This window comes from Lissotriton vulgaris, chromosome 8, assembly GCF_964263255.1.
Source record: "Lissotriton vulgaris chromosome 8, aLisVul1.2, whole genome shotgun sequence".
Lineage (NCBI taxonomy): Eukaryota > Metazoa > Chordata > Amphibia > Caudata > Salamandridae > Lissotriton > Lissotriton vulgaris.
In genome coordinates this window covers 1,309,277,198-1,309,292,190 of record NC_141696.1, presented here as the reverse complement: position 1 = coordinate 1,309,292,190, position 14,993 = coordinate 1,309,277,198, and the positions used below count along the sequence as shown (strand labels likewise).

General features: G+C 49.4%; 1 protein-coding gene across 1 annotated transcript in view; it reads right to left on the bottom strand.

Annotated features, from left to right (window-relative positions):
- CWF19L2 (CWF19 like cell cycle control factor 2) overlaps positions 1-14,993 on the bottom strand; it is a 1,214,198-nt gene that overhangs the window by 615,332 nt on the left and 583,873 nt on the right. The window contains exon 11 of the mRNA XM_086935247.1: positions 11,070-11,192. Coding sequence (XP_086791373.1) covers positions 11,070-11,192 — 123 coding nt within the window. The remainder of the gene's footprint in view (positions 1-11,069; positions 11,193-14,993) is intronic.

Genomic DNA, 14,993 nt, shown 5'->3' with positions numbered 1-14,993 from the left:
TGAACGGTCAGACATCCTCCCGGTTCCCCATAGGTAGAGGCACGAGGAAGGGGTGTCCTCTCTCCCCATATCTTTGTGCTTTATATGTAGCCGCTTGCACTGCTCACACCACTCCCTCATAAATGGGATAAAATTCGGCGGGGATGTCCATACTATCAGTCTGTATGCAGACGACATCCTGCTGTCCCTTACTAGGCCGATTCAGTCGCTGACGGCACTCTTCATCGAACTGCATGGTTTTGCGCAGGCCTCAGGGTTTAAAATGATTATGGACAAATCAACTGCTCTTAAGATTTCTCTCACCCCGGACACATTGGCCCATATACGGGAGGAACATCCCATACAGTGGGCTGCCTTCACGATCCCGTACTTGGGGGTGCAGTTAGGCTGTACTATTCAAGCAACTGTCACCACTAACTACGATAGGCTCCGCACTCATACCCGCAAAGAATTAGGCCAGTGGAAACATCATACCCTCTCCTGGTTGGGCAGAATTGCGGCCACTAAAATGACTATATTACCTCAGGTTCTGTATCTTTTCCAGACACTCCCTCTTCGTCCCCCAGCTGGCTGGATTCAACAAACCCAGTCGGACCTAGCACATATCATATGGCAGGGCCGCAAACCTAGGTTCAAGCATGCAATAGCAATTTTGCCGCCGGAGCAAGGGTGGGATCCCTGACTTGAAGCTCTACTTTTACGCCTCGCAGCTCCGTTATTTAGTGGAGTGGAGCCACCTTGAGTCTGAGCAGCATTGGTTGTTTCAGGATCAGGCAGTTGCAGCTTTGCCCTTCCAGGGAATCCCCCTTTCTCCCAAGATACATAGGCCACCTAACATTTACGCATCCTACATGACAAGCATGACCATGGAGGGCTGGGACCACACTGCCACCACCCACGAGCTGACATTGTTTCCCTCCCCCCTAATGCCATTATTTAATAACCCAGACTTCCAGCCTGGCATGGATGCTAAGGCTCATGCTAACTGGCGCCCCGCTCATTGCAAATCCTTGGGCCACCTGTTTGACCTGGGGAGAATCATACCACTCCCGTAGCTTCGGAAAGACTATGGCATTCCCGAAACGGAGAGGCTCCCCTACCAACAGCTTAGACATTGGGCTCTGCAGCCGCAAGTTATACCCGGTGCCCAGCGACTCCTGACTGCATTCGAGAAATGGCTCGTCACCCGTACCTCTGACAAGAAGCTGATCTCGGACCTGTACAAACAATTATTAACTAACACTACACTCACATACAATGCGGGGCGAGCACGATGGGAACGGTAGCTTGGCCGGTCTCTTATGCACAAGGAATGGGACAACATCTATTATAGGGCCCGACACTCAGCGTATCATGCAGGCCTTACCGAGACACTGACTAAGGTGGTTACCTATTGGTACTATACGCCGGAGCACCTACATCAATTTGATCCTCGACAGAGCGCCCTGTGTTGGAGGGGCTGTGGGGAGGTAGGTACCCTAGAGCACCTTTAGTTGAGTTGTGACCGCCTTCAACCATATTGGTCCCAAATCCTTGACGAAATAGATTCCCATTTAGACATGCAACTCCCACTCTTCCCAGCCTATATCTTCTTGGGCCTACCCAATCCGTTGATGTATCCTCTGAAATCCCGAAGGGGCCGACTGATCGCAATTGCCCTGGGGGCAGCCACTCAGAATATACTAGCGCACTGGTGCTCCCCTCATCCCCCACCTTACTCTGGATGGATAGAGAGACTCTGGCTAGTACTAGGGATGGAGAAGCTAACCCTCACTCTGGCGGGAAGAGGGTCTGAGTTCCCTGAGCTGTGGCTCCCCGTTTCTAACACTGCTTATAACTGAATTCAGGGAGCTGACCTGTCCCCGCTCGATATCTTAGACTTCTATGCCTTGCTGACACACAAATCCCACAGGAGGCTTCCTCACGTAAAGTTAACAGACCATAATGATTCTCAGCATGTCCCATGATCCCTTTCTTCCTTTTTCCCCTTTGGTTTTCTTTGCTGGACGGGAGGTGGTGGTGGTGGGGGGGTGTGGGGTGGTGGTGTTGAGTTTCTGAGTTTCTTTTGTTGCACTGTTTTCGCCTGCCCTTTTTTATCTCTTTAAAATGTTCTTTCTTGCAGACCCGCTCCGCCAATATTACCTTAGTAATGCTATTCATCGCGACACTTGGTGTCTGTATTACATTGTCTCTGGGAGCTGGGGGTCTTGTTCTCCCTTCCATTATCTGTTCTGAAAATCAATAAAAGATTTAAACCATAAAGAATGATGATGGATTCAACCCTGATCTGACTGGGGGTGAGTGTCTGAAATGTTTCAGCACTCCGTCCATCATCTCCTTGTGTTTGCTATGTAACTAAACGTTGCCATGCCCCGGAGATTCCGCTGTTACAGGAGACTCACCTTTTGTCCATATTTTAGAGACTTACATTGGTCATAATTAGGGCTCCCGGTTTTATGGTATTTATTTTTGGGCCATTTCCGTCTGTATTTATCCATATCTATTTTTTGGCCATTTTATCTGTATTTATCCATATTTATTTTGTGTTTGCGTATAAATGAAGTTGTAAAACTGTATATTTCCATATCCTATTTAACTGACAGATGCGCACTCATACTTTGATGTCTGTTGTGTTTTAGCTATTTAAGCTGCCAAATATCACACAATACATACACTGGTAGATATTAGCACTATACCTTTAATATATGTTAACATATTTCGTTATTTAAAGACATTTCATCCTGTTTTTTAATTTCCCATGCTGTCCATCTGCTCAGGCGGTGGCCTATAATTCATGAAAGTAAGCATGGCGAGTCACCTAAAAAAAGCACAATTTTCTGTATTTATCCACTTTTATAGATAAATGCAGACAGAAAACACATTCTTTTCTGTCTGTATTTATCTGTAAAAATCCGTAAAAACGGAAAACCGGGAGCCTTAGTCATAATGTGCACCTTCAGTCTTGCCTTACAAGCCTTCCAACGTGCTCTGCATCACATTTTCTCCTATTTTAATTCTCAGTCCTTTCTAAATGTGTTCTACTTTCATGAGCTCTTCTAAATAGGTTTGTGATTTGTTAAAGCTCCATATTTTATTTGCCTCTATGGTAATGCTTTGTCTTTAACTGCTGTTGTCTTCTGTCACCATCGAATGGTGTTCTATAATGTCTCTTGAGCGGTAAGGCAAACCAAGAGGATAGCTAGAAAAAAGAACAGTGAGTTTTCTCTTCTAAGTGGGACACATTGCTACTAGGAGACTACTATTTTATATACTAACCTTTTGCATGCTCATGACGAGCTGAGCTCGTCATGAGGCACAGTGCTCCGGTGCTCATTTTTTTTTTTTTTAAATATGTTTTATTGCAGATTCATAAACAAAGCATCGAAGTAGGTCAACCTTCTCACTCTTGACATCTTAAAGCACATTCTCGTCATGAAATTGCACACAGCCATTCAGCCCAGATCCTGGAGGCTGCGCGGCGTACCTGAACGTTCCATTAAAGATGTCATGGAGGCCACCTCATAGAGATGTCCGGTCAACAACACAATTTAGTACCTGCATTTTATACCACCCAAACTCCCCCCTCGAATTCACCGCCGAATATAGCCAACCACCCATGGTGAGTGACGCCAGTATTATCAGAGCCCGCACTTTCCAACCACATTCATGAACCCTCCCGTGGTGGTACTATCCGGGGTCTATCGTGAGCCAATCCATGTGTTTACAAAGTGTCATGGCCCGAATGTTCCTTCCTTCATCTATAACCACGAGTCCCCTCTGCGGGCATCCCTCCTATTGCTATATCGGGTCCCTAGTAATCCCCCCCCGCCCCTCCCTTCCCCAACTGCTGCTGATGTGGGCTGTAACTGTAGGTTCTGACTCAAGAGTTCGCCACCTGAGGATTCTATGCATTCGCTCTTATATGCCCCTTGGAACCCCCTTCTCCGAATACCCTCTAATCCTCATCCTCTGTCAGATAGTCCTTCAACGCCTGTACTATTGTCTCCCAAGCCCTCGCCATCTCCAAGCCCTTAACATTTGCGATCCTAGCGGCCTGCCGCAACCTACCACACCTTCACATCTGGACCATTTCAGCAGCTCATTCATCCATCTCCTAACTGATGGGCCCTCCTTGGATTTCCAGTGCCAGGTGATCTCTCTCTGTGCCAATATAAGTCCTAGGTCAATGAATTTACTCGTGATTTTTGTCCTGGCCGGGTGAGGGAACCAAAGCAGTAGACATGTCGCCATGTCAAACTCCACTTCACGATCAGTGACTGCGTTCAGAAGCTACCTCACCTCTGGCCAATACGTCCCCAGCTTCGGGCAACCCCATAACAAATGGTCAAGCTCCACCTCAGGCGCTAAGCATCTCAGGCACGCTGCATCTTGTACCCGGAAGTACCTTCTGATCTTCCCCGGGGTCAGATAAGCCCTATGTAGTACAAAAAAATGCACTTGCTGGAAGCGGGCATTTCTGCATCCCTTCCACGTCCTCTTCAGAATATGTCCCCAGACCGTGTCTGGTATGCGTTTGCCTATACTCTCCTCCCATTTCTCTTTCAGTGCTGTAAGCGGCTCTAGTCCCTCATGCAGCATTCTAGTGTGGAGGCAGGTAACCGCTTTGATCGTTCCCGCAGCCATCACTACATATTGACAGGCCATGGTCGTGTCGGGTTCTGCCAGCCCCCCCTTTCCAGTGTTTCTGCATCGCCGCGACCACCGCCGCATGTAAGAGGTAGCTCCCATCGGGAGACCAAACTGGTCCTGTAGTACCCTGAAGGGGGCCAGCATCCCATCAACATACAAGTCTCCCACTATCTGTAGGCCCAGATCTTCCCATTCCAATAGAGGGGACCAATCACCGCCATGCGGCAGCGCCGTCAACATCCCCAGAGGAATCTCCGGCGCGTATGGTTGTGCCGCCTTCGCTCTTTTCAAGCTCCTATGCCAGCACAACCGCAGGGTTTTCTCTTCCATGGTCAGGCCTCTCAACTCTAATTTCTGTTGCATGATTATATACAATAGGATGTGTCTCTGGATACCTGTCCCCCGTTCCTGGTCTGTACCTCTAAATTCTTTAGCAATGCTTTGGGTTAATATCTGCAATTGTGCCGCTAGGTAATACAATTCAAAATCGGGAACCGCCATCCCTTCTTCGAGTTTGGGTCTTATCAGTGTATTCAGTGCTACCCTGCGTCTCCCATGCCCCCAAAGAAAGTCAATAACCATCGTTCTCAATTCTTTGAAGATCCGCTGAGGAACCCACACCGGCAAGGTGCGGAAGTAATAGAGCAGCCTGGGCAAAGCCACCATCTTCAGTAGTGCCACCCGGCCCTGCACCGATAAAGGCAGGGAGGCCCAAAAGGTCATGCACCCCCTCAGAGCCCTTATACAGCGCCCTATGTTCCCTTCCAGCAGATTCATAGCATCGTGGTATATGCGGAACCCTAAATAGGTAAAGCAAGTTCCTTCCCAGACCAAATCTACTGTAAGAGGGGGATAAGGCGTATCCGCCCGCAACGGAAAAACACATGTTTTATTCCAATTTACCTTGAGGCCCGACAGCCTTCCAAAACTTGACAGCATCTCTACCGCCCCCTCTAGTGCTCCTTCTGTGTCTTCTAGGTACAGCAACAGATCGTCTGCGTACAGTGATATGTGATGAAACTCCCCACCATTACCAATCCCATTATACAACGCCCCTGTCCGTGCCTGTGCTGCCTGTGGCTCCATCGCTAATGCAAATAACAGGGGAGACAGCGAGCATCTCTGCCTCGTTCCCCTACACACCGGGTAGTCGGAGGATATAATAGACCCCAGTCGTACCCTAGCCGTGGCAGAAGAGTAGAGAACTCTTGTCCAGCACCCAAATCCACCCCCTAGGCTGAACTTCTCTAGTACTTTATCAAGGTACCCCCATTCTAGGCTATCGAACGCCTTTTCAATATCCACCGACAATACTGCTGGTTTTTGACCCGCCTCCATGGTACTGTCCAGTAATCGGATTAAGCGCGGATGTTTATTGAGTTGTTCCTAGTAGGAATAAACTAGGTCCCTGTGGATTAGCATGGTCATGTGCGGCAGCAATCTAGTGGCCAAAATGCGACTCAGAATCTTGTAATCCACCGTCAGCATGGACAGGGGCCTATACGATGTTACGTCGGTGACCTCCCTACCAGGTTTCAGCAGCGGGACCACCAGTGCTTCCCTCATCGATTGGGGTAGATGTTCCAGATCCATGGCCTCAGAGTATACCTCTAGCAACCTGGGCGCCAAAACATCAATATATTTCACATAAAATTCAATTGGTAGGCCGTCCACCCCTGGTGTCTAGTTCCTAGCCATCTGCTTGATGGCCACTCTAATCTCCGACACCGTTATGGCACCGCCCAAGTCCTTCGCAGTAGCTTCATCCAGCACCGGGAGTTGAACATTCTCTAGGTAGTTTTCAATGTCAGGGGTGTCGACCTCCAGCCGACTTTCATACAAAGTCGTATAGTACATCAGAAAGCGTGCCAAAACTGCAGCTTGCGAGTAGACTACCTCTGCCGACTCCGTCTTTATGCTCATGACCGGGCAACCTCTGGGTTCTGGATTAGCAAGTTTAGCCAGTAAAGTACCCACCTTATCTCTTTTTGAATGCACCTTGGTGATATACAACTTATAGTCATAACACCGCAGTTGCTCAGTTTCCGTCGCAACCAGTTCCTTTGCTTCCTGCAGCCGGACCTGTATTTCGGGTCGCTCAGGCTTACGCTGTTCTAGATCTCTCAGCACACATTCCGCTTTCCCCAAGTCAGCCAAAACCGTCGTTCTCTCATTCGAAAACCTGCCCATGCAGATGCCTCTCACTACCACCTTCATAGCATCCCATTCTACCGACCTAGTGGCGGCTGAGCCCTCATTCTCGTCAAAATAGTGCTCAATACCCTGGTGGACCCTATCACTGAACACCAGGTCCTCTAAAGTATCAGGCCGCAACCTCCATGTTGGAACCGCCGACCTCGTTCGCTGCCACTGAACAGTTATCAGTAAGGGATTATGGTCTGAAATGGTTCTAGCCAGGTATTCTGTGTGTGCCATCATGGCGGCCAGGGGGCCACTACACAAGATGGAGTCTATCCTAACATGTAAAGCATGCAGTGCCGAGAAGAAGGAGTAGTCCCTAAGAGCAGGATGTTGTTCTCTCCATACATCAATAAGGCCCCACCTCTCTTGCCACTCTTTCCTGTGTGTAGCTAACCTGCGTACTGGGGAGTCGGCCAGTGGTGGGTGTGATCTATCCAGCAATACATCGGTGATAGAATTGAAGTCGCCTCCCAATATTATGGGACCCGCTAAAAAGTGCGCCAGCGAACCTGTTATTTTATCAAAAAATCGGGCCTGATCTGTATTGGGGGCGTATGCACTGCATAAAAACACGTCACAGCCATACAGCCTTCCCTCTACTGCTACAAATCGACCTTCAGGGTCCACCAGATGGTTCGTTGCCTGAAAAGGGACCCCCGCTCTTACCCATATCAACACTCCCCTGGCAAACGCTGAGTAAGACGTGCCAAACACCTGCCATGCCACCTCCTCTGCAGTGCAGTGTATTCCTGCTTGGTTAAATGAGTTTCTTGCAGCAGCGCTATTTGAATACCACGCCTCACCAGATAGGCGTGCACCTTATATCGCCTTGACATAGTTCGAAGTCCGCGGACATTCCATGTAAGACATTTCAAGTTAGGTAACGTCCCCATTGCAGCCGTCCCCCAACCACCTCAACAGTATCAATCGACCACCCACATCATTGCAGCAAAACCTTCCGCTCAAAACACCCATGAAAACTCCCACAACCCCTCTCCCCAGAACAGGACCTAATAATGCAACATCAGCCCCCATCCAAACCTGTAACACAACACAAATTCTACTACTCTGTAGTCGTCACTACAGAAAGCCTTAAGGGCAACGAGAGGGTGATTCAGAGCCAACCGGGGGCAGGCAGGGCCCTCACCCCGAGCCCAAGATCCCATGTGGTGCTCCGACACAGTACCTGCTACTCTGCAGATCACCAGGTTAATCAGTCCTAGCAGAACTAGTGATCATGGTCCTTACTCGAAGTGTCACTCATTAAAGATCCCCTCCGCCGGTTGAGGGGTGACCGATGGCCCCCCATAGCTGTCAACGTCCGAGATGTCTCCTCCAGATTTTCCCCCTTCCTCTTCAGATTCCGAACCCACCGACTGTCCCTCCTGTTGCGAGCCAGTTATGACCACCGTTGCCGCCAAAGCTCCTTTTTTGTCCGCTGCCATTTGGTCATCCCGCATCGCTCTCTTGAGTTTGTTTCGCTTGCGGATACGTTGTGACTTTCGCACCTGGATAGGTTTTTGTCTCTCTTTCTCTCCTCTACCTCTTCGGTCTGTTCAAGCCCGATACAACTCGAGCCATGATCACACCTCGTAGGGGTTCTGAAAGAAATAGGTCGATCCGTCCAGGATCACTCGCAACTTGGCAGGGAAGAGCAAAGAATACTGTATGCCCTCGTCTCTCAGTTCTTTTTTCACTGCCAGATAGGAGGGCCTACGTTTTTGGACCTCCTGCGTGTAGTCGGGAAAGATCGTGACCGAACTGTTGTCCACCTGGAAAGTACCCGTCGAGCGCGTCCTCTGTATCAGCAAGTCTCGGTCTCTGAAATGCAGTACCTTGACCACCACTGGTCGGGGTGGGCGGCCCGGCAAGGGCGGGCGGGCAGGGACCCTGTGTGCTCGTTCCAAGGAAAAGAAGTGGGAGAGTCCCCCTGGGGCCACAACCGTTTTAAACCAGTTCTCCATGTAAATTACTGCGTCATCCCCCTCAACTTTTTCTGGCAGGTCTACCACCCTCACGTTGTTCCTCCTATTGCGGCTTTCGGAGTCCTCTGCCCTCTTCTCCAGCGTCGCCAAGCGATTAAGGATATCCGTCAGTTTGTGCTCCGCGGTCACCACCGCCGGTTTAAGCTCCTGAAGCAGTAGCTCATTTTCTTTTACTCTGTCAGCTAGTTTGGCATGATCTGCCCTCAAGAGACCCAGTCCCGTGGCGACCTGCACTATGTCTTGATGCAGGGACTCCTTGGTCGCCGCTATTGCGTCGAGTATCCCGTCCAGTCTTTTGTTCAGTCTCTGCTCCTGCGCTGAACCTTCCGAATCGGTGTGGGACCTGCCATCTATCTCCGGTCCTTTCGCCTGGTCATGCCCGTGTTTCACTTTCAGTTCACGACCCCTGGCGGCCATCTTGATCACCGAGATCACCGTTTCGGTTCCACTTCCAGGGAATTTCTTGGTCCCTATGTCAGTTCGCCGAGTGATATTGGTCCCTCGATCTTTTCTCCCCGTACGTTAATCTTAGTTGTTTCCCGATTTGCGGCTGCCACTACCAGGGGTTAAGTCGTCTTCCTTCAATCTGAGGGCCTCACATCCATGTCCAAAATGGGCGTTCACCATCCGCCGCGTCTCCCTCCGGGGGGGCAACGATCATCCCAGATAGTACTCCCTCAGGGACTTAGTGGCCCAAGAGCCTCTCTTGTTCCAGTCTAATGTCGCCCTCTCCGCGGGCTCACCGTGCCCCCTTAATATAAGAGTCGAGGAAGTCGCAATACAGTAGCTTCGTGGTTGCTATATAATTGTGGAAATGCCAGTTGTGTGCTCCAGGTCTAGCAAGTAAATGCCGTTTTGATCCGGAGTGTTGCTCCGCGTGGAGTAGTACTCCGTATGGACCCGGTGTGCAACCCCTCTGCGTCAACCGATCTCAACACAACCGCTTTCTGTACGGCCGTGCTGTGCCAAAGTGCCGCTTCGGATCTCTGATCTCGTCACCAGTCGTCGGCCCGTGCCACCGCGTTCAACGGGTGGAGCCCGCCAACGATCACTCCTCACTCAGCTCAGCGGTCGCTCTCGTGATCTGTTGCTCTGCTCATGGAGTGAAGCTTCATCGGGGCTCCAGCCCGGTGCTATCGACCAGCCAGGGGTTCGATTGAGGTTCTAATCGTTCCCACTTCCGCGCCTTCCCTCGTGCTGTTCACCTCTTCACAACTCCCCTGCAGCCGTCTGTTGTCGGGTTCTCCGCGGCAGCAATCGTCTCGGGCCGCGTTCAGGAAACAAGGTCTTCCTCATGCGGTCACCATCTTGGGTAGCGGATGTCGTCCATCGATCGTAATTTTCTGAGATGGCGGGGAGTTCACTTTATGGCAGCCGCATCTTTTGACCTGCTCATGGTGTGAACCCCACTCCGCTCGCTCCGTCAGACACTTTCCTCCGCTATTCTCCAGCCGCGGTCCTTCGCACCTCGTCCTTCATTGTCTTCGGCTCGGGGCTGCCGCCATCTTGTAGTCAGATCGCAACACCTCCAACTCTCAAATCGGCTCTCCTTACACTATTCGGCCTCCTGCTTCTCCGAAAGTATGCACCTCCGCTACCCCCGGTGTTCCTAGCAGAGTGCCGGCGCTGCAATCGACGCTTAGGCGAGGTTTATCAGGAGAAATTGCAGGATCGGGCACGGAGCTACAGGCTCATGCCGCCATCCCTATCGGCGTCCAAGCCACGCCCCTGGTGCTCCGGTGCTCATGACTAGCTCAGCTCGTCATGGGCCGTTGAACGCTCAGGTGCGGGGAGAATTCCCCTGCTGTGCTGAGCGTTCCACGGGAGCCAATGCACCTGTGACGAGCTGAGCTCGTCATGAGCACAGGAGCGCCGTAGCTCATGACGAGCTCAGCTCGTCATGAGCATGCGGGCGCTGTGCGCGCCCCTCTCCCCCCAGCACAGCGGGGGAATTACCCCCGCAGCAAAGGGGCTAAAGGGATGCCTTTATGCAAGTTAAATGCTGATTTGGTGGAATTGATAGACCGGTTATGCTTTGTACTACTGAATAAAAAAACTCCAACAATGTTCCATTCTAATTTATAAGTACACTACGATGCAAGATGCTTTAGTATAAAAAAATACTTCAATATGAATTCAGCAACTTTCAAACATACCTATATGTAAGAAACAGGGATTGATCACATGAATATGTGGCAGTCCTTATACCCCCTAGAGCAAAAGAACACGTACCATCTGTCTCCTCCGCCTCCCTCCTTTCGTCTCTGACGTGTCTGCCACATTGACGGGCCACGCTCTTCCAGACTGATCTGTTCTGATTAGAAGCACTTCATTATCCTCTTCTAATCTAGCACCCTGCAACAGGAAACAAATTCATTCACAAACATCAGTTCAGCAGGGCAGGAAACAAATTCATTCACAAACATCAGTTCAGCAGGGCATTTACAAATAGTACACATAAAAAAAAAAGATTGTATACAGTATTATGGTTTTCCAAATACAGAACCTGGTAAAACGTGCAGGAAATAAAGAACAAAAGAACATCAACATTTGAGGAAGTTTTCTTTTCTTCTATTTTTTATTCGTATATTTCATCCAAGAGATAAATGTGATAGAGATGCAGGATTAAATGTCGCTCATAACCTTTGCCTACTTAAAAAAGGCAAAATGTGAGATGCTTCCATGCATGAGGATTGGTTCTTCGGTGATGACGAGGCACATAGCAATCTTCTAACACATGGAATGCTGTGGTTAGAAGGAAGATGAAATGAAACCTTTTTAAATTCATAAAATGCTGAATGACTGGGACATGGCCAAGGTGGCGATCTGAGAGGACGCCTCTTTGGCTGCTGTGGCCCTGGAGGGCTTTGTGAGAGTCTAGGGGGCCCCCGCTTCCACAGTGAGGCAGGGAAGTCCTTCTTCCTACCCCCGACAGAGAGAAATACCGGCTGGTGGGGGAGGCCTGCTCCGGGGCAGTAGGGGAGACCACGTGGGTAGTGGGGCTGGTCACGCAGGGAGCCCAGAGATGTCATCCTGTTTGTGGACTCATGGTTTACTGTGCCGCCTTGTAAGCGCCTATTTCGGAGGAGATGAGAAGGGGAGGTAAATCTACTTTGACCTACGGCAGAGCCCTTAAAGACACCGTAGTATGTTGGTGGTTCAAGATGGCCCCTTTATATCATACGACCGTGATCGGGGCTTTTGATATCCAAGAAGGAACTTGCTGAGACTTCTCCTGGAATTGATGGATCTGAGTGTTTGGGGCCCACGAGTTTCCGGACAGCCCGATGACTACCCTATGACCTCAAATAGTGAGCAATAACCGATTGAGCCAGACAGGAAGCGGCTTTGGCTTTTCTGAATGGGTTTCATGGTAAGCATCTGATTTTTACACGTCATAGTTGCTGCATAGCTTCCTGAGGTCTGTGGACATTTAATGATTGACCGCCCGCACCAAATTAGCTGTGAGACACAAGTCTATCAATAGGGAACACTGGTGGTGCTTTTGACTAATCCCCTGGAGACCAGGAATCGCTAGCTACGAATACAAACCAGATTCAGAAATGGAATTGGCATGTAATAAAAAGCACAGCACATTCAAAGACATGCTTGGGATATCATACAGCACCTTGTCTGGAGATCGATCAATGGCGTCAAGCATGGCCACGTCACCCAAAAAAAACAATGCAGAGGCCCCGGTCACTCGCCCATATCTGGAAACCTTATTCACCTCACTGCGAGATGACCTCCTGGTAGTCAATAGAGACCTTGCATTCAGGAAAGAGGTGACGGACATTGGAGACAGAGTTGATGCTTTGGAGGAACAAAAACCCACCAGAAACAAAGAAATCGAGCAACTACAACAAGAAATTATTCGCTTTACTGACTAAAAACTCGATCTCCATAAAGAGGATCTGGAAAACAGATTTCGAAGGAACAATATAAGGATTAGGGGAGGGCCTGCAGCTGCGGGAGGAGACTACATTAAAGCTTACATGATGCCCATTTTATACAGATCCTCGGGGACACACAGGCTTCAGATATACGTCTGGATATGGTCCATCGGGCGGGTCTCCCGAGACCAAGTGACCCGCAGCCTAATGACATTTTAGCCTTTGTGCATGACTTTCCTCTAAAAGAATTGATACTACACAAGGCCAGAGACTTACAACCAGTGCACTTCTGGGGCCATACACTAAATCTATTCCAGGATCTTTCTGTCAAAACCCTCCAGAAGAGACAAGAGTTTTGTTCGGTCACTACTTTTCTCAGAGACAAGAAAGTTCCATATTCCTGGGGTCACCCCTTTGATATACATTTTATATGGGAAGGAAGACTGCACCAAATTTGATCTCTGACTGAGGCCTGTGAACTGTTGCTGATTGAGAATACTGAAGACGCCATGCCTGGTTCGATCAAAGTGGGCTGGAGAACCAACAGGCGCCCGCGATGGAACCGGGGACCCTCTCGTTCTAGAGGGTCCAGACCTGACTCTTCCACAATCGCATTAGAGAGAAGGGCTGTCCTAGAGAAACTGACTGAAGATTCGATGACCCAGCACCCTTCTGGATAACGCCAGGGCCTATACAATGATATGTCATTTTATATGCTGGGAGGGTCTGCTGGGGTGGGGAAAGGGGGTAGCTTGCTAGGCTGTGGTGCAATTGTCACAGATCCCATTTACTCATTTTCCACTGGATTGGCACTGGCGTTATCCAGTGATTTCTCTTTTCCAGGGACATTGGTTCTGTTTATTTTCTTGTTGGGGTTTCCCTTACAGGAGTGCTCACAAATACATTTCAGACATTGTGTGTCTGTTCTGCATCACATGAGGGAATTCTTTCTAACTCACAATCTGAATGCGGCGATCCCAAAGTTGGGGACTTAAGAATTATACGTAAGAATAATATACTTTGACTATACCTTGAGATTCATTGAGAGTTCTTATTCTTAACGTCAAAGGGCTTAATAACCCCATAAAGCGGCGCACAATTATCTCTTATACAGAGCACACAAATTCGGACATTTGCTTACTTCAAGAGATCCACGTACTCACGAGCGATTGGCATCAGCTCATGACCAGGGTCTTTCCCAAACAATACTTTTCCTCCTTGGCACGTAAGACAGCAGGGGCTGTAATCTTGATGTCACACTCCTTTCAGGGGAAAGTAGGCCACAACATAGCAGAAATCAGAGGCTGCCTCCTTGTCTATTGGATTTACCTGGGGCCACCCACTTTGATTTTGGGTTCTTTATACGCACCCAATGAGGGACAGGAACAGTTCAAACACAGAGCAGTAGCGGACACTATGACAACACAAGACTGGTGGGTGTTGATTTGTGGAGGATCTCAATTTGGTCTTTCATAATGATTTAGATCACTCAACCCACAGGGAGAGAGGGGCAGGGGCTATACCCTCAGATTGTGTCCTATAGCTCCAGGAGATGGGTTTGAGAGATCTCTGGCGAGACTGCCATTCTCAAACCCAGGATTACACCATTTACTCTCACACCCATAAATCGTACACCGTCCTGGACCATTTCTTGGGTTTCAGAGATCTACAGACGGCGGTGACATCGGTGGTGTTAATGGTAGAAGCTTTGCCCCATTTCCAATACGTTGGGCCACGCAGCAGGTGTGTCCCTTATCCCCCCTGTTATTTGCGCTCTATATGAAGCCATTCGCACAGAGAGGGAGAGACATTCCTAACGTTACTGGAGTAGGTTTTAGAGAGGAGGAGCATGTCATCACATTGTATGCTGATGATGTTATTGTACAGAGGATCTCTGTGTGTATTGTCCTCTTTCTCCACAAAAGGACTGAAAACACCTCTGTGCTCGAATTTTCATACTGTTTGCATACAGCATACCTGGCATACTTGGCACTCACTTGCCACTATTTTCGCTCTGTTCCCGACATTCCCAGCCGATTTTAGGGCTGTAGATCGAGGGCTAGTGACAACAGCATTTACGGCGGCCATCTTGAGTGAGGGGGCGAGAGCGGTGAGAGCGCTCTAGTGTCCGGTATTTAAGGAGCCCCTAGGAAGCAGGCGCGAGATCCTAGCGCTTTGCCAACATATTGTTTGACTTCAGATCACACTAGGAGCAATTTCCAGCTACTGTGCAACTTATTTTAGTTTAAAAACGCCGAATTTT